The sequence below is a fragment of the Camellia sinensis genome, chromosome 10 (genome assembly GCF_055761805.1).
Source record: "Camellia sinensis isolate YWXY chromosome 10, ASM5576180v1, whole genome shotgun sequence".
Taxonomy (NCBI): domain Eukaryota; kingdom Viridiplantae; phylum Streptophyta; class Magnoliopsida; order Ericales; family Theaceae; genus Camellia; species Camellia sinensis.
The window spans coordinates 139,586,998-139,612,036 of record NC_138970.1 but is presented as its reverse complement, the minus strand read 5'-3'; the positions used below and the strand labels follow the sequence as shown (position 1 = coordinate 139,612,036).

General features: G+C 28.2%; 1 protein-coding gene and 1 long non-coding RNA gene across 6 annotated transcripts; one reads left to right on the top strand and one right to left on the bottom strand.

The window, feature by feature from the left end:
* Window positions 1-726: 726 nt before the first annotated feature.
* LOC145801329 (uncharacterized) lies at window positions 727-7,317 on the bottom strand. Of its 5 annotated transcripts, XR_014342667.1 has the most exons (6): window positions 7,040-7,316; window positions 3,601-4,223; window positions 2,481-2,684; window positions 2,331-2,398; window positions 1,208-1,312; window positions 727-952 (listed from the first exon to the last, which is right to left on the bottom strand). It is a non-coding gene; the product is annotated as an uncharacterized LOC145801329 (long non-coding RNA). The 5 variants fall into 5 exon arrangements; XR_014342664.1 differs by lacking the exon at window positions 2,331-2,398 and having other exon boundaries at window positions 2,481-3,514; window positions 7,040-7,317; XR_014342666.1 differs by having other exon boundaries at window positions 2,331-2,684.
* An 11,681-nt stretch (window positions 7,318-18,998) lies between these two features.
* LOC114280128 (putative metal-nicotianamine transporter YSL7) lies at window positions 18,999-22,685 on the top strand. The gene is made up of 6 exons (XM_082893445.1): window positions 18,999-19,119; window positions 19,903-20,066; window positions 20,183-20,280; window positions 21,008-21,142; window positions 22,212-22,402; window positions 22,506-22,685. The coding sequence occupies exons 2-5, from the start codon at window positions 19,929-19,931 to the stop codon at window positions 22,216-22,218; spliced, it is 378 nt and encodes a 125-aa protein (XP_082749571.1). The 5' UTR covers window positions 18,999-19,119; window positions 19,903-19,928; the 3' UTR covers window positions 22,219-22,402; window positions 22,506-22,685.
* Window positions 22,686-25,039: the final 2,354 nt, after the last annotated feature.

The following is a 25,039-nucleotide window of genomic DNA, read 5'->3' as shown; positions in this document are numbered from 1 at the left end:
CAATAGAGACAAAAACAAATTCATCATTAAAAATGATAAATTTGTGACGAATTTTTTTGTCTCCAATACATTCTGTTGGGAACATACTTGGAAGTAATTAGCGACAAAATATTTTGTCATTTAAAGAGAAATTAGAGACAAAAGTATTTTGTCATAAAAATAAGAAATGGAGACAAAATAATTTTGTCACGTTTAATATAAACGAAGACGAAAATTTTTTGTCAAAGAAGCTACCAATAGAGACAAAAATAAATTCATCATTAAAAATAATGAAATAATGTCAAAAAAAATTCGTCACACATTGAGGATAATAGTGACAAAATGTGACAATATTTTTTGTCATGACAAATTCATTTAGCGACGAAATAAAGAATTCATGACAAAATTAATCATCCACCTAAGCTAAATAAGAGAAAAAAAAAAACCTTCTTTAGGGATGAAAAATTTTGTCAATAATTCCATAATATTTTTTTCCACATTATATACCTATTTTATCAAAATCTAAATTTTAGTTCAACAAATATGACCCTGTTCATGTTGAAACCTATTAAATATAACAATTCCATCACAACTTAACCTAACATGTTATCAACACATTTACGAATTAACAAAATGAAGATATCCATTCATCATTACAAATAAATATGACCCTGTTCATGTTGAAACCTGTTAAATATAACAATTCCATCACAACTTAACCTAACATGTTATCAACACATTTACGAATTAACAAAATGAAGATATCCATTCATCATTACAAATAATTTCATCCTAATACAATAAAATAGTGAAATATCTACAAAATATCCAAAAGTTATAACTTGTTCAATTCCACCAAAAATCCAACAATAACTAGTGCAACTCCAAAAAGTATGTGTATCCTTATCAAACAAAAATGAACATTCAAGCAAATTACATCATTGTTGCACGTAAAAAATGTCTCTAATCCAATCTGTAAAAAAAATAAATTAAAAGTTTTAGTAATTAATCAATTATACAAAAGATTAAAAACATTAGTAACTCATCAATTTACAATTAGATCAATTATACAATTTATCCCTGTAACAGACTTTTTTTGAGATTATGAGAACAAAAAATTAATTTTAAGGCTAATTCACAAATGGTGCATCCCATTAATGTGTCGTAAGTTCATACAACTTATATTGGTCCCTCCCAAGGTGCATCCCATTAATGTGTAATAGCTTACCGCTCAGGTGCTAAAGCTGAGTTATCATCACCACTGGAGAAAGGAAGAAGATCAATGAGTGTGGATGGGGGTTCCGTAGTCAGAATTATAAGCTACATCTTCACGCTATTTGCAAGGGGCAAAAAAGAAAAAAGATAAAAGAGAAGCACCAGGTTAATATTGCAGAAACAGCAAAATCAAAGCCAATCAACAGTTAGGACTCTCACTGACAAATCTTCTCAATCTAATCCTAGTTGCATAAAGTCTAATAAAAGTTCAATTTCAATATCTGAAATGTTTCACTGCTTTGCCTTTGTATTACCAAGTTAGTAAAAAAAATATATGAAACCATTTGAAGCATAAAACAACCATCGTAAGTGAGTGGTAAGTCTCCCAAACACACAACAACACAACTCTCAAATGAGCCATACCAGCAAGCACAACAAGTTAACAATCATCCAAGTAGACAAATTACTACAACTAAAAGAACAACAAGGTCTTTAACACTCAATCCCTGGGATGCAAAAATTGTTTTGAGGAGAGTGATGTTGCCAAAGTTCTATGATGAACTTGTGTTGTAATGTATGACAACATTATTGGAAAATATATTCTAACTAACAACATCAAATTTCCAAGAGCCTTGCAAAATATGTTCTGCCAATGCACATAAACATGAAATTTTAGAACTAATGGAATCAAACCATATTTTACTTCAAAATAAGATAATTTTCTTTTATGTACTTGTGAATCTCCATAGCATAAACAGTTACCCCATCATGAAATTATGTTTGAATTCATCATTATGCACAGAGGGGGAAAATATGGAACTCGGAACTTATTCACAAGTTCAGGCATTTTCCTACTCTATCTCCGACCAAACCAATTTCCAAGGTTCGCTTTTTGTTCCTAATCTGGGATTCAGAAAAGATTAAAAAAAAAAAAAAAAAAAAAAAAAAGAAGAAGAAGAAGAAAAAGAAGAAAAGAAAAAAAAAAAATACTTTTATCATTGAGAAAGGTCAGATGCATTATGTTAAAAGCATCCAGATTTAGGGCAAAATTTTCAACCCAAAAAGTAAACCAATCAACTTAGACATTCATACATGAAAAACTAAAGAAAAATCATCAGCTGAGGGAAAACCAATACTTTCTTTATGGTCATGTCACATGGACAGTGGCAGCACATGGGTAAGACAACCAGTGTGGTTTCTTCACCTGGGCAGCAAGGACACAATGTTGCAGCAACACAGCCATGTATAAGAAAAAGCATAAGAAAGGAATAGAAGATGTTTCTTACCTCAATAGAAAGGAACATACTCTTCTAGCTCCCCCCAAATAGGGGCCTATGAGCCCACCTACAGCCCCAGCTGTGGCTGTAGTAGACTGAGCCAGATTTTTTTCAGCTTCTGATGGTTTAACCATTACTGGCTAACCAAGAAGAGGCTGGCTAGAGAGTGCTATTGCCATAGGGACTTGCATTGCATCAAAAAATTCAATATAACTGCAAAGAAGCTGCATTAGCATCTAGATGGTACTAAGAAGGGAAATGGACATTGATTAGATGTGAAAGTTAATACAATAATAAGATTAACAAATGATACTGTCCAGTCTAAACATATTTTTTTCCTTTTTTGGAGGTGGGTGGGGAATATATTATTAACCACACCATCAAACCCACTAACTTGCAGGGGATACAACAAGCAATAAATGGAATGGACCATTATGACTTATAGAATATACCAGCAGTATACAATTTAATGAACTCGAATTGTACAATCAAACACTCTCTAATTGTTATTGATCAAATATCTATTAATGCGTGGAAGCACTAGGGAAAGTAAACAACTTCCACTAATAAATGAAATATGAGACATCAAAGCAAATACCATCCTTCACCAAAAAAAAAAAAATGTCCTTCAGTTTTTTTCCACAATATTCACCCTTAATATTTTAAAATCACTAGAATAATACAAATCCATTAATAGCTACGCAATGTTTAAAACATTTCTCCATTACCGAAACCAAATTTTAACCAATGCAAATTCATGAAGCCCATCCCCAAAACCAAAAAAAACAACTTGGCGAGTTTACATTGTGTGGGGGAGGAGGGTGAAAGAGAAGGGCAGGGGGTCATCATCTATCTTACAAAGCATTGGACTTGGCCTTACTGCAATTTTGTTAGCCCATAATTACTTGTCAATTTAGCATGTAGACTTTTTCAATATGATTAGTGTGCCTTTTGCTCTGTCATCTTCACTTGTTGATAACAGCCTTCGTTAAAAGAAGTGTAGACTTCTATCTTTGACCTCATTACGAGATGACAAACCTCCACTAATGATAGAATTAAAATAGTTATAGCATAATAAAAAATTAAATTGAGATAATTTTTTGGCTATGGAAAGAAAAATTGAACTTACCCAACTCTCTTGGAATGACTTGAATTGCGGTCCATTATAAGGCGTACATCTCAGACTTGGAACTGTAATTCAACGGTATTAAAAATACTCAACACAAATAATTAGTTCACCATCAAACGTAATATACCATCACATATTACGTTATAGCCCCACAGTGAGTAGCCCAAGAAGCACGAAACTTCTGGTGGCAGCTGCAAGGCAAGCATGCACAGAGTAAGTGGGTCTCCAATAGATGGCTTTGATTGCCTACCAAAATCTTATAAATCGTACGCTAAAGATAATAGAAATTAAAATCAATGTGAAAATTGATTCATTTTGGCCAGCTTCATTTACCTATATAAAATAAAATAATAGATCTTCAAAGTTCAAACACAGTAAAGACTAAGTAATTGAATTTCATTTAGCACCCTTTGAACTTTTTTAAATAAAATATGGCAAGTTCCAATTTCTTGTATAAAAATACAGTTAAAAAATTCTCAAATTTTGGATTTTATTTAGGTTTGCCCAAGACATAAAATGTAATTGATACAGCAATAAAAAGTCCATAAGCAAAAACCATCCCCTGATCTCGTTCAGGATCAACCTCCGTCTCTGCCACTTCTTCCTTTTTCTCTTTATACCGTCTGCTAAAGAAAAAAAAATCTTAAGTATTATCCCAACTTGATCCATAAATAACAATAAATCTGCTTCAGTTAAATAAGGGTAAGTCAAAAGAGTGGAACAAACTAACGAACCATAACTAAGGAAAATACATTTGGTCCTTGAAAAAATTAAAGTACTTAAGCAGCAAAATTCCTCAAGTTACTATGCAAAAGAGGAAAGAAAGAAAAAAATATATGTATTTATGTCAATCCACATCAAGGAAGTCAAATATATACTCAATGCAAGTTATTCTTCATATGTAATTCATACATTTCAAGCATATAAATCTATAATTGAATAAATATACATAAAAACTTGAGGAAAAAACGTAAATTCAAAAAATGAGTTCACGTTGGTTTTTAAACAAAAATTTAAAAATTTTACTAACAAATTTTTTTTTTCAATTAATTTTTTTCCAATTAATTTTTTTTTTTCAATGAATTTTTTTTCCAACTAATACTAACCAAGGGGCAATTGGTAATATTACTTTAAACCTTAAGGAGGGCATTATAATTTCTAAAATGTGAGGGGTGTCAATGTAATTTACCCAATGAGGGTAAAATTGGTATTTAAAAAAATTGAAAGGGCTGAGGGGGAATCTGCAATGAAACTTTAAACCTCAGGGGGGAGATGTAATTTTCAAAAGGTGAGGGGGAGAAGTGTAATAAACATAAACCTCAGGGGGGTGCCAATGTAATTTACCCCTTTTTTTTTAACCTTTTGAAAGGTATAGATATTCTTCTGACCAATCTACATTTAAAAAAAATAACCATTGAACTAACTACAATCACATTTTTCTCTTTGTGAGTGTTTATATTTATCTAACTTCAATCATATTAAAAAATCAAACTACAATTTTTTTTTTTGGCTAGACCAAATACAAATAAAAAAAGGAGACAACTTCAATCATACAAATCACAAATATTTTTATGCTATCTAACTACAATCATATTTTTTTCATAATAAAAAAAAATTAATTATAAAGAAGAACCGTTAAAATGATTAAATCACATTAAAAAAAAACCATTGAACAAACTACAATCACATCACATCTTTCTCACAATAAAAAAAATAAATGAAAAAAAAAACCATTGAACTAACTACTATACAATCACATTAAAAAAAAGAATCATTGAACAAACTACAATCATATCACATTTTTCCCATAATAAAATAAATAAATGAAAAAAAGAACCATTAAACTAATTATAATACAATCACATTAAAAAAAAAAAGAACCATTGAACTAACTATAATCACATTAAAAAAAAGAACTGTTGAACGAACTACAAACACATTTTTCTCTTTGTGAGTGTTTATATTTAGGTAAGTTATGATGTGAGTTAGATATGTGATAGACAGGTAAGTTTTATTGATTTAAAGTTTATTTAGATAAACTTTAAAGATTTTTTTTTTAGTTTTTTAGTTTTTTTGATTATGTTATAATGTAATATATAAAATATAGGTAGATATCTACAACTTTAAAAGAAAATATTATCTGATTTTTTGGAGAAGAGAAAATGAATGCAAGTTTTAATATTTTTTTTTTGAAAATTTGTGAAAGAGATTAGGAGGGAGAGATTATGAAATATTTTTGTTATTAAATAAATAAATTAGTCAATAGTTTTTTTTAATCTATTTTGTAAATTAAAAATCAATAATTTTGGAAAATTGATTAATTTGTCCTATTAAGTGATTTAAAATTTTGATAGATATACATAAAAAAAAATACATAATTATATTATTAAATCATAATCCAAATTTAGATGTTATATCTTTTTGAGATCTATAGCTAAATTCTTATCTTTTTATTTTTGTGTGTAACCATAGTATATGGAAGAAATTGAAAAGGGTGTTGCAATAATTATGAGAGAAGTCAAAAGGGATTGTGGGTTGGGAGAAGTCAATAAATGCTGGGGTTAGGTTGGGAGAAGTCAATAAATGTTGAGATTTTTTTTTTTAAAATCAAAAAATTAGAAAATTAGAATTAGGAGATTGAAACTCCCACAGACCTTGGGGTTAAAAACTCCCTTTTACTTAATATATAGTATAGATAGATACAAGACAGGTTGCGACAGTATCTTCCCCTTCATAAGAAAGAGATAGAGATAATGATATTATGTGAATCTAAACAAAGGATCAAGCAAAAAAACAAAAGGAAATGAGGCGTAATAGCACAGACAAGTCCAATCCAACAAAACCACGACGACGGAACACAAACAAATTAGCGAAGCCCTGCCCAACCAGTGAATAATATTTGGGTCGCTATACAGTCAAAACACAGTCAGAGTACTTAAATTATTGACAAGATAAACCAAAATATAAACTTTTGCAAGTAAACAATTACAGAATCTATAAATCCCAATGAGAAAAACAAATTATACTCGCCGAAACTAAGTGTTCAAGCACAGAACCGCATGGGGTCAGTGATCAAATTTTAATTCAAAGAAACAATCAACAAACCACCAAGAGAAATAAAATCAAAACAAATTGAAAGAAAATAAGAATTAAAGTTAAAAAAGTAAAGCTACAGTCAATTAGGTCAGCTGCTTAACAAATGCAGCTTCTTAATACCTTTGAATAACCCGAAAAGTAATTTATGATAAGCAAAGCAACAAATAAATAAATAAATAAATAAACAGATCTTGATCACAGAATCGTAATTATCAGTAAAACCCTCGAACAGATCCAAAATCAGAGAGACGCCCAGATACAAAAGGCCACACTAGAAGGTAAAGAAACACAAACCCATAAACAGAAACATGAAAAAGCAGGAGGGAGAGAGAGAGAAAAGTACCTAAAATTTGAAAGGATCAGAACTGAAGTTCAGGGGGCTTGGTTTGGCAGTGAAAAGGAGAAGCACTGTAGAAAAGAAAGAGAGCTCCTCCTCATAACCTGCTGATATAGTTGGTGTTGGTGTTGTGTGGGGAGAAGAGAGAGAGAGAGAGAGAGATAGGAAAGCGATGCTTGGGACTTGGGGTTAATAAAATTTGACTGGGGCCTCTCTTCTGGGAGTTGGGCAAATGAGAGAGAAAGAGGGAGAGAGAGAGAGTATCGGCAAAAGCTTTTCTCATTCAATCTTGTGAATTATATATATATATATATATATATTATAATTTTTAAATATTGTTTTACACAAAAAAAAGAAATATAATAAATATAACGTATCTTTAATTAATTTTATAACTAAATAAGTGTATTTTTTGATTTTTTTTATATTATGTGTAAAAAAAGTAGAGATGAGATATTGATTGATGTGACCTAAAAAAGATAAAAAGATAAAATAAGTGTACTTTTTTAGGTTAGCCAAACTTGGCCTGAATTAAGAAAAAATTTATTTCGACCGATATTTTTTTTCCTTCTATATAAATACAAATCTAAAAAAGGTAATCAATATAAATAATATATATTAAGTAAAAAAATGCAGTTAGTAATTATTTTTACATAAATTTATTATAGTTTTAATATTTTGATAATAATCATATGTGTTGAACTTTTGAAAAAAAAAATTATGCTTGTTCTTATTGCATTAAAGTGTTATTATGAGGGATAACAATCATATGTGTTTGGATTTTTCAGGGAATTCATATGTGTTGGATTTCAAAGAATTTTTTTTTATACTTGTTCTTAATGCATTAAAGTGTTATTATGAGGGTAAGACTTAGGAGTTAGGAGAAGTTAATAAATGCTAAGATTTTTTTTTTAAATCAAAAAATCAGAAAATTTAGATTGGGAGATTGGAGCTCCCACAAGGCTTGGGGTTAAAAACCCCATTTGCTTAATATATAGTACTAGCATATCACCCGTGCTATGCACGGGTTGTGTTTCACCACCTTGGCCTTTTTTTTTCTTTTTTTATACTATATTAAAATTTCATATTTTGATACTAATCATATGTGTTGGACTTTTCAAGAAATTTTTTTTCATGCTTGTTCTTAATGTTTTAAAATGTTATTATGAGGGATAATAATCATGTGTTGGATTTTTCAAGGAATTCATATGTACTTCACAATTATTTTTATATATGTGAATTGTGATTTTTAAATGTCTTTTTTTTAAATGTCTTTTTTTTATATATTATATTAAAGTATAATATTTTGATAATAATCATATGTGTTGGACTTTCAAGAAATTCATATGTGTTGGACTTTTTAAGAATTTTTTTTTATGATTATTCTTAATATATTAAAGTGTTATTATAAGGGATAATAATCGTGTGTGTTGGGACTTTTCAAAACATTTATATATGTTGGACTTTTTAAAGAATTTTTTTTATACTTAGGGGTTGAGAGAAGTTAATAAATGTTAAAGTTTTTTTTTTAAATAAAAAATCAGGAAATTTAGATTGGGATATTGGAGCTCCCACAAGACTTGGGGGGTTAGAAACCCCATTTTTCTTAATATATATAGATAGATAGATAGATATATCTTTTTATTTTTATTTTTGTGTGGTTTCTATTCGGGTATTTTTTTTCAATTTATTTAAGATGGAGTTGTGGGTATCTTTTTTTTTTTAAAATTTAATTTATCTGTGGTTTCCATTTGTTTTTAATTATTATTATTTAGGTAAGTTTTGATGTGAGTTAGATATGTGATAGACATGTGAGTTTTATTGATTTAAAGTTTATTTAGATAAACTTTAAAAAAAAAAATTTAGTATTTTAGTTTTTTTTGTTATGTTATAATATAATATATAAAATATAGGCAGATATCTACAACATTAATAAAAATTATTATCTGATTTTTTGGAGAAGAGAAAAAGAATGCAGGTTTTAATATTTTTTTTTTGAAAATTTGTGAGAGAGATTAGGAGGGAGAGATTATGAAATATTTTTGTTATTAAATAAATAAATCAGTCAATAGTTTTTTTAATCTATTTTGTAAATTAAAAATCAATAATTTTGGAAAATTGATTAATTTTTCCCATTAAGTGATTTAAAATTTTGATAGACATACATAAAAAAAATACATAATTAATCGGGTTTTTTTTTTTTCAATTTATTTAAGATGGAGTTGTGGGTATCTTTTTTTTTTTAAATTTAATTTATCTATGGTTTTCATTTGTTTTTAATTATTATTATTTAGATAAGTTATGATGTGAGTTAGATATGTGATAGACATGTGAGTTTTATTGATTTAAAGTTTATTTAGAAAAACTTTAAAAAAAAAATTAGTTTTTTAGTTTTTTTTTGTTATGTTATAATATAATATATAAACTATAGGTAGATATCTACAACTTTAATAAAAATTATTATCTGATTTTTTGGGGAAGAGAAAAAGAATGCAAGTTTTAATATTTTTTTTTGAAAATTTGTGAGAGAGATTAGGAGGGAGAGATTATGAAATATTTTTGTTATTAAATAAATAAATCAGTCAATAGTTTTTTTTTTATCTATTTTGTAAATTAAAAATCAATAATTTTGGAAAATTGATTAATTTTCCCATTAAGTGATTTAAAATTTTGATAGATATACATAAAAAAAAAGAGAAAAGATAAGGATCATGAAAAAAATTTCATGAAACTGATCATGAAAAATTTATGATCTTTGAATTATCTTGATTAGTGTGTGGTGTTTTATTTTAAGTGTAATCCAATGGTCATAAATCTTTTATGATTATTTTCATGAAAGTTTTTTCATGATACGTAGCATTGCTATAAAAAAATACATAATTATATTATTAAATCATAATTCAAATTTAGATGTTATATCTTTTTGAGATTTATAGCTAAATTCTTATTTTTTTTTATTATTATTTTTGTGTGTAACCATAATGTATGGGAGAAATTGAAAAGGGTGTTGCAATAATTATGAGAGAAGTCAAAAGGGATTATGGGTTGGGAGATGTCAATAAATGCTGAAGTTGGGTTAGGAGAAGTCAATAAATGCTGAGGTTTTTTTTTTAAATAAAAAAATTAGAAAATTAGGATTATGAGATTGGAGCTCACACAGGCTTTGGGGTTAAAAACCCCATTTTACTTAATATATAGTATAGACTAGCATATCACCCGTGCTATGCACGGGATTAAATTTAAATAAAAAAAAAACATTCATAGTTATGTTAAACATATTTTTAAATTGTTAGCATAAAATATATGTAATTTTAAAAGAAAATATTGACATTGCATAATTAAAGTAATAAAAATAAGAATTTATTACATTTGTTCGAAATTCACTGAATAAGTAAAACAAAAAAATAACTAAAATCTAAATTGTTGTGGGCCTTCCATCAGCATTCCTGCATTGTCAACATGATAGTTAGTATCATAATTAATGAAAAATACATATATTATGTATTTATAAAATGTTATAAAGTAAAAAAGTTATACTTACATTTTAAGAAGGAGAAATTATAATCACATTGTTCTTTTTGTGAGGGTTTATATTTATCTAACTTTAATCATATTAAAAAATTAAAAATAAAATTAAAATAGTAAATAAAAAGATTAAATAACATTAAAAATTAGTTAATCACATTTTTTTTAACTATTAAACTAACTACAATCACATTAAAAAAAAGAATCATTCAACTAATTATAATCACATTTTTTTTTTGTGAGAGTTTATATTTATCTAACTTTAATCATATGAAAAAATTGAAAATAAAATTAAAATAGTAAATAAAAAGATTAAATAACATTAAAAATTAGTTAATCACATTTTTTTAACTATTAAACTAACTACAATCACATTAAAAAAAGAATCATTCAACTAATTACAATCATATTTTTGTTTTTGTGAGAGTTTATATTTATCTAACTTTAATCATATTAAAAAATTAAAAAATTAAAAATAAAATTAAAATAGTAAATAAAAAGATTAAATAACATTAAAAATTAGTTAATCACATTTTTTTAACTATTAAACTAACTACAATCACATTAAAAAAAAGAATCATTCAACTAATTATAATCATATTTTTAAAAATAAAATTAAAACAGTAAATAAAAAGATTAAATAACATTAAAAATTAGTTAATCACATTTTTTTAACTATTAAACTAACTACAATCACATTAAAAAAAAAATCATTCAACTAATTACAATCACATTTTTATTTTTGTGAGAGCTTATATTTATCTAACTTTAATCATATTAAAAAATTGAAAAATTAAAAATAAAATTAAAATAGTAAATAAAAAGATTAAATAACATTAAAAATTAGTTAATCACATTTTTTTAACTATTAAACTAACTACAATCACATTTAAAAAAAGAATCATTCAACTAATTATAATCATATTTTTAAAAATAAAATTAAAACAGTAAATAAAAAGATTAAATAACATTAAAAATTAGTTAATCACATTTTTTTAACTATTAAACTAACTACAATCACATTAAAAAAAAGAATCATTCAACTAATTATAATCACATTTTTTTTTGTGAGAGTTTATATTTATCTAACTTTAATGATATTAAAACATTATTTATCTAACTTTAATCATATTAAAAAATTAAATAAAAAGATTAAATAACATTAAAAATTAGTTAATCACATTTTTTTAACTACTAAACTAACTACAATCACATTAAAAAAAAAGAATCATTCAACTAATTATAATAATATTTTTCTTTTTGTGGGAGTTTATATTTATCCTACTTTAATCATATTAAAAAATTAAAAATAAAATTAAAATAATAAATAAAAAGATTCAAAAATAAAATCAAAAAAACCATTGAACAATATTAAAACAGTAAACAAAAGAAAAAGTTAAGAAGAAGAAATTATAATCACATTTTTCTTTTTGTGAGGGTTTATAAAAAGATTAAATAACATTAAAATGTAAGGAGAAAACAAAAATAACACTTACTGTTTGCATACGTAATCACTGAAGTTGGAAGTGTAGAAGTGAAAACTAAAGAAGGAGAAAGCAAAAAGGAAAATCACTATTAATATTAAAACAGTAAACAAAAGAAAAAGTTAAGAAGGGAAAAACAAAAATAACAATTACTGTTTGCATACGTAGTCACTGAAATTGAAAGTATGAAAGTGAGAACTCAAGAAGGAGAAAGCAAAAAGGAAAATCACTGTTTACAAAAGGAATGTGAAAAGTTAAGAAAAATATGTGTATTGGAGAAGTTATAAAGGTTTGAAAGAATTTAATAAGTGTTTTTTTTTTTTTCAAAAAACAAAACAAAAAAATTAAGAGGGAAAAAAGTTAAGAGCTATTTACACAATAGTTACATGGGTCTATTGGGGATGCAAAAAAATTTATATCTATTTTTAACCCATAAATTTTTGTGGAGTTCCAATATAATATTGGGGTTGCTTGGTGATTGGTTTAAAGATTATAATTACACTATTAATAAATGGAGGAGATAGAGGGTGGAGAAATAAAACAATAAGTGAAAGGAAAATGTGAGAGAGAGAGTGACCCCAAGAGATCCATGTAATCATGGTGTCAATGGCTCTCAAGAGACCCATCTTAATTTTTTTGTTTTGTTTTTTGAAAAAAAAAAAAAACACTCATTAAATTCTTTCAATATAATTTTTTTCTCTCTTAATTTTTTTGTTTTTTTTTTTTGAAAAAAAAATAACACTTATTAAATTCTTTCAATATAATATTGGGATTGCTTGGTGATTGGTTTATTGTTTTATAATTACACTATTGATAAATGAAGGAGATAGAGGGTGGGGAAATAAAACAATAAATGAAATGAGAGAGAGACCCCAAGAGACCCATGTAATCATGGTGTCAATGGCTCTTAATTTTTTTTATTAAATTCTTTCAATATAATTTTTTTCTCTCTTAATTTTTTTGTTTTTTTTTTTTTGAAAAAAAAAACACTTATTAAATTCTTTCAATATAATATTGGGATTGCTTAGAGGGTGGGGAAATAAAACAATAAATGAAATGAGAGAGAGAGAGAGGCCACGCCACCACTTTTGCTTCAATAAATGAAATGTGAGAGAGAGAGACCCCAAGAAACCAAAACACTTATTAAATTCTTTAAATATAATTTTTTTCTCTCTTAATTTTTTTGTTTTTTTTTCTGAATGTAATCATGGTGTCAATGGCTCTTAATTTTTTTCTCTCTTAATTTTTTTGTTTTATTTTTTGAAAAAAAAAACACTTATTAAATTCTTTCAATATAATTTTTTTAAAAAAACACTTATTAAATTCTTTCAATATAATTTTTAAACACTTATTAAATTCTTTCAATATAATTTTTTTCTCTCTTAATTTTTTTTTTTTTCTGAATGTAATCATGGTGTCAATGGCTCTTAATTTTTTTCTCTCTTAATTTCTTTGTTTTGTTTTTTGAAAAAAAAAAAAAAACTTATTAAATTCTTTCAATATAATTTTTTTAAAAAAACACTTATTAAATTCTTTCAATATAATTTTTAAACACTTATTAAATTCTTTCAATATAATTTTTTTCTCTCTTAATTGTTTTGTTTTTTTTTCGTAATCATGGTGTCAATGGCTCTTAATTTTTTTCTCTCTTAATTTTTTTTTTTGTTTTTAAACACTTATTAAATTCTTTCAATATAATTTTTTTCTCTCTTAATTTTTTTGTTTTTTTTTCTGAATGTAATCATGGTGTCAAGAAAAAAAAAACACTTATTAAATTCTTTCAATATAATTTTTTTTAAAAAACACTTATTAAATTCTTTCAATATAATTTTTAAACACTTATTAAATTCTTTTAATATAATTTTTTTCTCTCTTAATGGTTTTGTTTTTTTTTCTGAATGTAATCATGGTGTCAATGGCTCTTAATTTTTTTCTCTCTTAATTTTTTGTTTTGTTTTTTGAAAAAAAAAACACTTATTAAATTCTTTCAATATAATTTTTTTTAAAAAACACTTATTAAATTCTTTCAATATAATTTTTTTCTCTCTTAATTTTTTTGAAAAAAAAAACACTTATTAAATTCTTTCAATATAATATTGGGATTGCTTGGTGATTGGTTTGTTGTTTTATAATTACACTATTGATAAATGAAGGAGATAGAGGGTGGGGAAATAAAACAATAAATGAAATGAGAGAGAGAGAGAGAGAGAGAGAGAGAGAGGCTATTTTGCTCCCCCAAGAGACCCATGTAATCATGGTGTCAATGTAATTATTATAATCTTTTAACCAATCACCAAGTCAATTTTTTTTAAAAAATAAAAATAAAAAATCAGGAAATTAGCATTGGCATATTGGAGCTTCCACAGGCCCTGGGGTTAAAACACCCTTTTGCTTAATATATAGTATAGATAGATATATATATATATATATAGATAAATAAATAGATATAAATCGATAGATAGATAGATATAGATATAGATAGATAGATAGATAGATAGATAGATAGATAGATAGATATAGATCGATAGATAGATAGATAGATATAGATATGGCACATACCATTTATATGACACAAGGACCAAAGTACCAGGACAACTGCTGCAATTTGCTCTCATCTAAATTAAAGGATTTAAAAAGTTAAAAAAAAAGAACAAAAAATTATAATATTAAAAAATGTTCACTAAAAACATATAGATTAAAAATTAAAAATTAAAAATTAATTATTGTAAACTTCATACTAAACAAGGTAATGTTTTCTATTAATTTGAAAATTAAAAAATTATTATTAATTTTTCCTCTGTTTTTTTTTCTCACAAAAAAAAAATAGCTACATTAAATTTTTTTTTTTTTTTGTGGAGAGGGGTTTTGACCTGCGATTTTTCTAAAATGGGTGTTCTAGACGGAAAGGGTAGAGTTGGTTCAGACAATAAGAAAAAGTGCTTCGCCTTCACTATGAGCAAGAATAGTCAGTTTTGTATAGGGTGCCTTCTTGTATAATAGCTTCAATACTGGTATGCATGAAGGGCTTAAGTGTGAGACGTATAAGAGGGGCTTTAGTGCGAAAATAGAAGAAATGGTTTACAGAGTGTCTTCTTGCTTCACGACTTCAATACTTGTGAGAGAGGAGTAGGCTCAAGTGCGAGAGAGAAATGAGGGTTTGTAGGAAGTGTCTTCTTGGGTCACGACTTGAGTGTCCGTGCACATGAAAATGAGTGATAAGGGTCAGAGTGTGTCTCTTGGGGTCACGGTTTTAGTGCTCCGAAACACAAAACCATAGCATATTAATAAAGAGAAATAATTAGTGAAAAAATGTTTTTGTCTTCTTAAATACAAGAACAGAGAATTTATTATTGGTGATGAAATATTTTTGTCTTCCACAACATAACCTTATGAGACGAAAAATATATTCATTGTGCAATCAATCAGAATTTATTAGTGACTAAATATTTTCATCTCCCCCACAACTTATTCTTCCAAGACAAAAATATATTTGTCGCTCATTTAATAGAAAGATGAAACGGCATCGTTTGCATGATGGAGTGTTTATTAGTGACGAAACATATTCGTCTTCCATAACTTCTCATTCCCAGACAAAAATATATTTGTCTCCTAATAAATGGAAATATGCAACGACATCGTTTAATAGATAGGGAATTTATTGGTGACGAATTACGTTCGTCACAAAAAATATATATATATTGTGACAAAAATGTTCGTCTCCAATGAGCTAAAATAATTCGCGCCAAAGCAAATAAAATTGGCGCCTAAATTTTGTAGATGAAATTTTTTTTCGTCTCCTATACGTTTGAGAAAAAATAAAACAAACGACAAAATTAATATTTTATCATCTTTGGGTTAAATTTTAAGACAAAAAAAATTTCGTCACCAAATTTTGTCACAATAGCCTAGATTTCTTGTATTTTGTTTCCTTGTTTAATTATTATTATTATTTTTTTCATATTGTGGTGAGGGGTTTACTATGAGAAAGAATAATAGCTTTGCACACAATGTCTTCTTGGATAATAATGTTTGCATGCACAAACGGCGAGAATAGAGGAGCTTTAGTGCGAAATAGAAGAGATGGTTTATAGAGATTATTTTCTTGAGTCACAGCTTCAATACTTGTGAGAGAGGAGACTCAAGTGCGAGATAGAAACGAGGGTTTGTAGAGGGCGTCTTTTCGGGTCACGACTTTAGTATTTGTGTGTGTGTGAAAGTAAGTGATTAAGGTGAGAGTGATCTCTTAGTTTCTGACGACATTTTAATAAAGATAAATAATTAGGGATAAAATATTTTCGTCTCAAACTCATATGTTCGTTGCCTAATCAACAAAAATACAAAAACAATGTTGTGTGGGGATGGAGAATTTATTGGTGATGAAATATTTTCGTCTCCTTCAACTTAACCTTATGAGACGAAAATATATTCGTCGCACAATCACTCAAAATGCAACACAACACATGGAGAATTTATTAACGACGAAATATTTTCGTCTCCCAAAAATATCCTTCCGAGACAAAAATATATTTGTCGCCTAATTAACAGAAAGATAAAATGAGCATGAAGAGTTTATTGGTGACGAAATATTTTTGTCTCCCATAACTTATCCTTCCCAGCCAAAAAATATATTTGTAACCAAATAAATAAGAAAATGAAACGACATCGTCTAATAAGTTTCGAATTTATTGGTGACGAATTCCTTTTGTTGCAAAAAACTTTAAAATTTGTTACAAAAATGTTCGTCTCCAATGAGCTAAAATAATTGGCGCCAACAAGAAAAAAAATTGGAGCCTCTTTTTTTTCTGATGAATTTATTTTTTCGTCTCCTACAGTTTTGAGAAGAATTAAAAGAAACGACAAAAGTAATATTTGGTCATGTTTGGGTTACATTCTAAAACGAAAATAAATTTTATCACCAAATTTTAAAAATTAATTATTGAAAACTCCATACTAAACAAGATAATGTTTTCTATTAATTTTGAAAATTACAAATTTTTTATTATTTGTTTCTCTGTATTTTTTCTCACAAAAAAATATCTACATTAATTATCTTTTTTTTTTTTTTTTTGTGGAGAGAGGTTTTGACCTTTGATTTTTCTGAAATAGGTGTTTTAGACGGAAAAGGTAGAGTTGGTTCAGACAATGAGAAAAAGTGCTTGCGTACATAGGGTGCCTTATTGGATAATAGCTTCAATGTTGGCATGCACGAAGGGCTTAAGTGTGAGACAGAAGAGAGGGGCTTTTGCGCGAAATAGAAGAAATGGTTTATAGAGTGTCTTCTTGAGTCACGACTTCAATACTTGTGAGAGAGGAGTAGACTCAAGTGCGAGAGAGAAATGAGGGTTTGTAGAAAGTGTCTTCTTGGGTCACGACTTCAAGGTCCGTGTACATGAAAATGAGTGATAAGCGTTAGAGTGTATCTCTTGGGGTCACAGTTCAATGCTTCGAAACACAAAACCATGGCATTTTAATAAAGAGAAATGATTAGTGATAAAATATTTTTGTCTCCTTCAATACCAGAACAAAGAATTTATTATTGGTGATGAAATATTTTTGTCTTCCACAACTTAACTTTATGAGATGAAAAATGTATTCGTCACGCAATCAATTAGAATTTATTAGTGACGAAATATTTTCGTCTCCCACAACTTATTATTCTGAAACAAAAATATATTTGTCGCCTATTTAATAGAAAGATGAAATGACATTGTCTGCATGATGGAGTGTTTATTGATGACGAAATATTTTTGTCTTCCATAACTTATCCTTCCCAGACAAAAATATATTTGTCGCCTAATAAATAGAAATATGCAACGACATCGTTTAATAGGTATGGAATTTATTGGCGACGAATTACGTTCGTCACAAAAAAAATTATATTTTGTGACAAAAAATGTTCGTCTCCAATGAGCTAAAATAATTCGCGCCAATGCAAATGAAATTGGCGCCTCATTTTTGCACACAAAATTTTGTTTTCGTCACCTATACTTTTGAGAAAAATTAAAACAAACGACAAAATTAATATTTCGTCATCTTTGGCTTAAATTTTAAGACAAAAAAAAATTCGTCACCAAATTTTGTCACAATAGCCTAGATTTCTTGTATTTTTTATTGATTTTAAGCATTTGGTGACGAAATTTGGTTTTCCTCTCTAAAAATAATACATTTGGAGACGAAATTATTTCCTCTCTAAATTTTTTTACAATGGTGACGACAAATTTCATCTCCAAAATGGCGCCAAATCTTCCACCAAATTTTCCAAGGGCGGGAAATTGTTTTGTGACGAAAAATAAAATTTAGAGACGAATAAAATTTTCGTCACCTATTGTTTTATTTGATTTTAAGCATTTGGTGACGAAATTTGGTTTTTGTCTCTAAAAATAGTACAATTGGAGGCGAAATCTTATTTTCATCACTAAAACATGTATATTTGGAGACGAACTATTTTTTCGTCACGCGTTTTTGTCACCATAGACCTTTTTTGTTGTAGTGTTATCAACTGCTATTGGTGGCTTGTATATACGCATTTTGTGCATGAATTACATAGCAAATGTAAACATGGCCATGATTACCACTTGCATGCTTCTCTAGTAGTATAACTATATACGTTGTGCTTTGATTTATAGAGCTTGAGACAAAGAGAATATTGCTTAATATTTTCAAAGAGAAGCAGCAAAAGAGTGCTGAAGCTGGCACAATTCCAAGCTTCTAAAAGAAGGTAAGCATTGTTATTGGTGCTTAGGTATTTGAATTAATATAGGCCAGGTGATTTTGTCACTTTCTTTCTTTGGTATTTACGTGGATAGAACTTGAGTACAAAATTTGTCCATTTATTTTGGTATCTACTTGGATAGAACTTGAGTGCAAATGCTAAAGGGAGAATGTCCCTTATTTTCATATAGTTTTGTTGGTTTCGTTAATGTGATATTGTTTTTTTCGATTTTCATTTTTTTTTTGTATTCTGTACTTGCTTTAGCTCCCCCTTATTTTGTTTTCTGTTTCCCCTTTGTTGAGAAACCAGGAGAAGGGTCCATCAGTCACAGGGTCCAGAGGGTGGCTAAACATCATTTTCTAAAGGTATCATTTACACTTTTCCTCATTTGTTGACTATTGATAGTCATCATCACTTAATCAATTCATTTTTGGCAGATCGAAACAAGCGTATATCTCTTTGCCTCTTGGCGTGATATTGGGACTCCATATTGCCATTTTTTTTTTCTTTCTAGATTGAATCTTAAAAAGTTTATTGAGTTGTGCAAGATTTCAATATGATTTCATTTGTAGTGACTAATTATTTGGTTTAGTATTAGGATGTGGATTGATAATAATTCATCATTCTGTACATGCAGAAACAATCTGATCTTTTACTAAATGCTGATGATCTGGATGTTCAAAATAAAAAAAACACCACACTAATTATATGCCACTTGTACATAATTAATTCTAGATATTCAAAATATGGAGTATGAAAATTTCAAGTTACTTTTCCGCAATGAAAAACAATTAATAGTTGTTTGAGATTAATCAAGCATTCTCCAATAGAAGTTTTCATCTCTTTTTTGTTGCATACATGACTACTAGTAAATATATTACAAAGTTTAGAAACATAGAAATCAAAAATACATATATGATTCTTTTTAAAAATAGATTTCACCAGTCAATCTTGTAATATCTTGCTCGTCCATATATTTTCTATGCCTGATTCTATATTTGATTTCTATGCTACTACACTCATTGGCCCACATATGTCCTTGACAGTAGGCCTAATAATCTTTAAATGGTTTGTTTTACTTCACCCATATTTGCTACAGAACATTGTTTTGTTTTTGTTTTTGCTAATAATTTTTTGATATATATCAGGTGGGACTGCAAGTTATCTACTAGGAATGAGTGGATGGATTGCAGCTCAAGTAGATGAAGCAAGCAACCCAATCAATGTGAAGAATCTATCTTTGGGTTGGATGTTTGGTTTTCTCTTTCTTGTCAGCTTTGTTGGTCTCTTTTCAATTGTCCCCCTTAGAAAGGTATAATAATAATAATAGATTATTACAACAAACCAATTTTAATTTTAATAATATATTTTATTGATAAGCTTTTTAATTTGTAATTTTTTTTGAATTGTTTTTCCTCTCTTCCTCAGATGATGATACTCAAGTACAAGTTAACATACCCTAGTGGAACTGCAACTGCCTACCTCATCAACAGCTTTCACACTCCTAAAGGAGCCAAACTAGCCAAGTAATTAATACTATCTCTTACCCTAATCTTATTTAATGTATTTATTTAAAACTAAAATTGATATTATTTACCACACAATGTAACTATTTAGAACTAAAACTGATATTACTTACCACTTGGCCCTTAGTGCCTCATGAAGCATTAAGTTTGAGATTCAACTCCCATTGAAAAAATTATTAGATAGTCTTGGAGGATCACATGGTAATACTCCTACCAATTATCAAATGTCATATCCCTTGTTGTTCTCCTATTACCAAACACCAAATTATAGGCTCCACTCATTCTACCAATCACAATATTCCTAGACACTACCTAGCCATGCCCCAAGACCACCACATAACTTCTCCTCCCATTGAGTGCTATCAATTGCTCAGGGACTATGCCTGTGAGCATAGTCGAAGATTTGCCTGACTCGCATGGAAGGAAATGCTTTGTGTGAGTCTTGAGATTAGTCGAGTACACCCAATGAATACTTTGACCCTTTTATGGATAATGTAGGAAAAAAGAGAAGAAATATTTATACCACACTTTTTCTAACAAAAACAATTAACTTCTAACATTTAGGTTTATTCATATTCTTGATCTACAATTTTTTCTTTTACTTTTATCTTTTTTTTAAATTTTAAGTTGTGAGGACTGGTGGAGGAAAATTATTAGAATTAGCACCTTGTTTATTTATTTTTTTAATTTTTTTTGGGAGCTAATGAGTTAATTAATTTGGATGCAGGAAACAAGTAATGATGCTATTCTATTCCTTCTATGGTAGCTTTACTAATGCACTTTTTCAATGGTTCTTTGTTGCTGCTGATGGCTGTGGGTTTAGTAACTTTCCCACCTTTGGTCTCAAAGCCTTTAGCCAAAGGTTACCTCTTTCTCAACTTTTCATGATAATCATTTATTATTTTATTACTTACTGCTTGTTTAAGTAATATTAGTGAAAGGAAAATGATTTGAAAATGAACGATATTTTTGAATTTATGAGAATCATATATAAAAACTATGTTTATGTATCATTATTCTTATTGAAATTAGTGATAGGAGGATGGAATGTCCTTTGGGATGGAAGGCTTTATACCTTTTTGATATTGGCACACCATAACCTAATGTCTTCAAACTTAACCATGCCCAATTTAATGTTATTCAGTTGTTTTATGAATACCGAAAATTTTCATAAAAATGTATTTATGACTCATCATTTGTCTCAAATCTATATTTTTCTAACACGTGTAATTAGATATTTACCCATAAAGTGTATTAAGTAATTTGAGTTAATAAGGCCTGTTAATACCAAGGTGCCTAATTATTGCAAAAAATTATTATAGTAATTTTTTCTTTGATAAGTAACAACAGTAAAATGAGTAACACAAGTATATAGGAAAATAGAAACTTAACCACCACCACCACCACCACTAATAGCATAAACTTCATATGCAAAAGAAAGGATTCAGAACAATAGATAAACAAACAGTGACTGGTGTGAACTTCAACATAAAGACAACAGGCAACATAGCATACAAATTTTATCGATTTACATGTAGTTGGTGACATTAACAGCTGTCATTAAGCCACTTTGTTCTGAATTGATTCCCAAGGGTGTGTGCTTTGCTCTGAAACTTGATTGATTTTAGGATTTGATTGTGTGTTGTTTATTCGAGGAAGAAAAATAGAAAATGAATAAGAGAGCATGATCCTTCCTATAACAAAATATCTCTGATAAATTACAACATTAATAAGTTGCCCATCAGTTCCAAATATTTTTTTATATTATTGGTTTTACTTATGTGAAATAGAATATTGAAATATAGAAGTTGGAGAAAAGATGAGAGCATCTGCAATGGAGTGGCTAAAAATGTGTTTTATTGAGAATCTGTTTGACGTGGTTGTGATTCATGTGATGATTGTCAACACTTATACTATGCTCCTTGTGGCAGGTTCTGATGAACTTAACAAATGACAACCCTGTGTATTGTCAGCAAATTGCTGCCTGTGGAGGACTGGGGAAACCTTGTCTTTATTGATTGTTGGCCACTTTCCATCATTCAGTTCATCTTTGCCTCTCTTCAGCGATATAAGAAATGATACTTGTTGTCCAAGTCTTAAGACATTTGAAAGGGTGTGATCGGTAGGACTTTATCTTTTGTAAAACTAGAACAATCTTTACAAATAGTTAGTTTATTCATATACTTCTAGAGGTTTCTGAATTAATTTTTGTTTTCATTTTTCAGGTTAGAAATTCTTGGAGAGATGCAAAATATGGTCAAAGAATTCAAGAACTTAGTTTTTTAAGTTTTTTCATTTTTTAATATATGTAAGCATGGTTTAAAACTTTTTATATAATTCCTTTGTATATACTTTTAAACATATTTAATTTTCATTTATGAAATATATGACATTATTCTATTCAATATGTGGTTGTGATTCAAAGTATAGTATATAGTGTGTATTACATTCTTGAAATGCGTGTATAAAAATAATATTGATTATTCTTCAAATATGTCAAATTTTTTTTTTATTACAGGTTTTATTAGTTATTAATCACACTTAAAAGATGTGATCTAAATGTTTTTAATCACACTTAAAAGCTGTGATCTAAATGTTTTTAATCACACTTTAAAGTTGTGATGAAAGCATTTTTTAATGACACTTAAAAAGTGTAATTAAAAATGACCCCTTTTAATCATACTCCCAAAGACCACACTTTAATAAAACTTAAAAGGTGTGATTAAAAAACATACATCACACAAAAAAAAGTGTGATCTTTATCTGTATTTGTAGTAATGTATAAAAGTACATCAAAATTAATGGTAAGCAGTTCTACCTTCTTTTGATGCTATATGTTTATGAATAAAATTAGAAGCTAAAAGAGAAAAACAAAAGAAAAGAGTGGAAAACAATACAAAGGTAAATTGCAACTACAACAGGGAAAGCCGGAGGAAAACAAAGTAGGTCATCTGTGAGAGAAGTGACTTGACACACTGTATGAAAATTTAAAATAATATTAAGAAACCTAGTAATGAAGAATATAAAATTCAGAAATTTGTATGTATGCCTTAATTCAAAACAATTAATTGAAAACAAAACGGCATATTCAGTCTACATTCGCTGTGAATTGTGAAGGAACATTTCCAGCACTACAGTTGTTCTTCAGTTCTTCTTAGGCCAAAGAAGTACCAGGCTTGATCAAAAATAGAAGAAACAAAATCAAATCCCAAAAGTCAGGCCTTAGTCTACCCTACAGAGTTTAATAGTGTTACTAATTGCTCTGTAAAACCAAAGTGCCATTCTCTACCTACAGTTCCAGCAAATGTAATGATGAATTGCCCTAGGACAGAAATACTTCCTAAATAACTAATTGATTTGTGCTAGTTGCCAACTGTGCTGCATCACATTGTAAATAAAGAGTAGACAAACCAGAAACTAAAAATATGTGAGGAGATGGGAATTTTTACAAAATATTTACATAGCGATTACACCCCCTAATGCTGATTTATCTTTTAATATTTACAAATTAAAAGAATATCAGAGGTTCATTTATTTATCTTCAAATCAACGATGTTAGACAAAATATTTACATCAGTAATTTCAGTGAGCAAATTTTTACGCTATTGGTACACTTTTAACAGGGGTCTCCAAGGCAAGATTTTTTCTTCAAATATTGCAATATCGGAACAAATCAATGGCAATTACATCCCCTAATGCTGGCAATATGTAGGGAAAAAAATTCAAGAAGTTTCAATTTGAAGTTAATAACAACTCACAAAACAAAATGAAGGAAGTTAAGACACGTTGAAAATAGCCAACTTCCTACAAATGAACAAATAACCTTTCTTTGATTATTTGAACCAGTTTTGTATGTATCTCATCTCTGTGGATTTTATAATCCTAAAAGTTTGAAAGAAATGAAAACTGTGAGATACCTTGTATGAAGTGAAGCACTAAAAAATTACAGTGTTTGTCATTCACTGTCAAAAACATATTGCCAGCAGAAGCATAAGACATTCAACTTGTAGTTGCATCGTTTTTCTTATCATTACTTTTATTGTGGCTAAAGCAATATATAGTGTATGCCTTCCAAAAAAATGTCCTTTATTGAAAGGGAAAGAACCTTGAACAAGCTCATAAGCAAGTTATATATGAACTTTTGTATCAATTGCTCAGTTCACGTGCAGCTCTGAATAATATAATATTTAAGTTATGCAGGAACAGATGTCACTCGAACATATATATATATATATAGAAGTAGCAAGTTATTTTACCAGAGCTACTCGATCAATCTCAGACAGTAGCAATGCCTTTCGTGTCTTAGGTACTTTCATAAAGAGAGTCCTCCTGATTTCTCAGTTCCACATGCAAAAACAAAATGTCAGCAAACTATTTAGGAAATTTAGCAATTACAAATCATACATGTAGAACATAGTTTCTATGTGCACTATATTTTGACTTTTTAATTAACATATATATAGCCTACATCAAATAAAAGGATAAAAGATAGGAGAATATGCAGAGTGACAACTAAAAAATGATACAAAAGATTCATGATACCTTCCCCAAGCAAATGAAAGGGAGGGACGACGAAGCTCAAATTAAGCCACTGAAAAAAGCAACAAACAGCCCAAAAATTAGTTCAGTTCAACTACCTCCCTTATTTCCAAGTGAAGTTGGAGTCATGGAGACAAATATTGGAGAGTTAAAACAACAAATTGATAATCAAAACAAAATACGGAGAAGAAGTGATTGCCGATGAAAATCAACAATATAA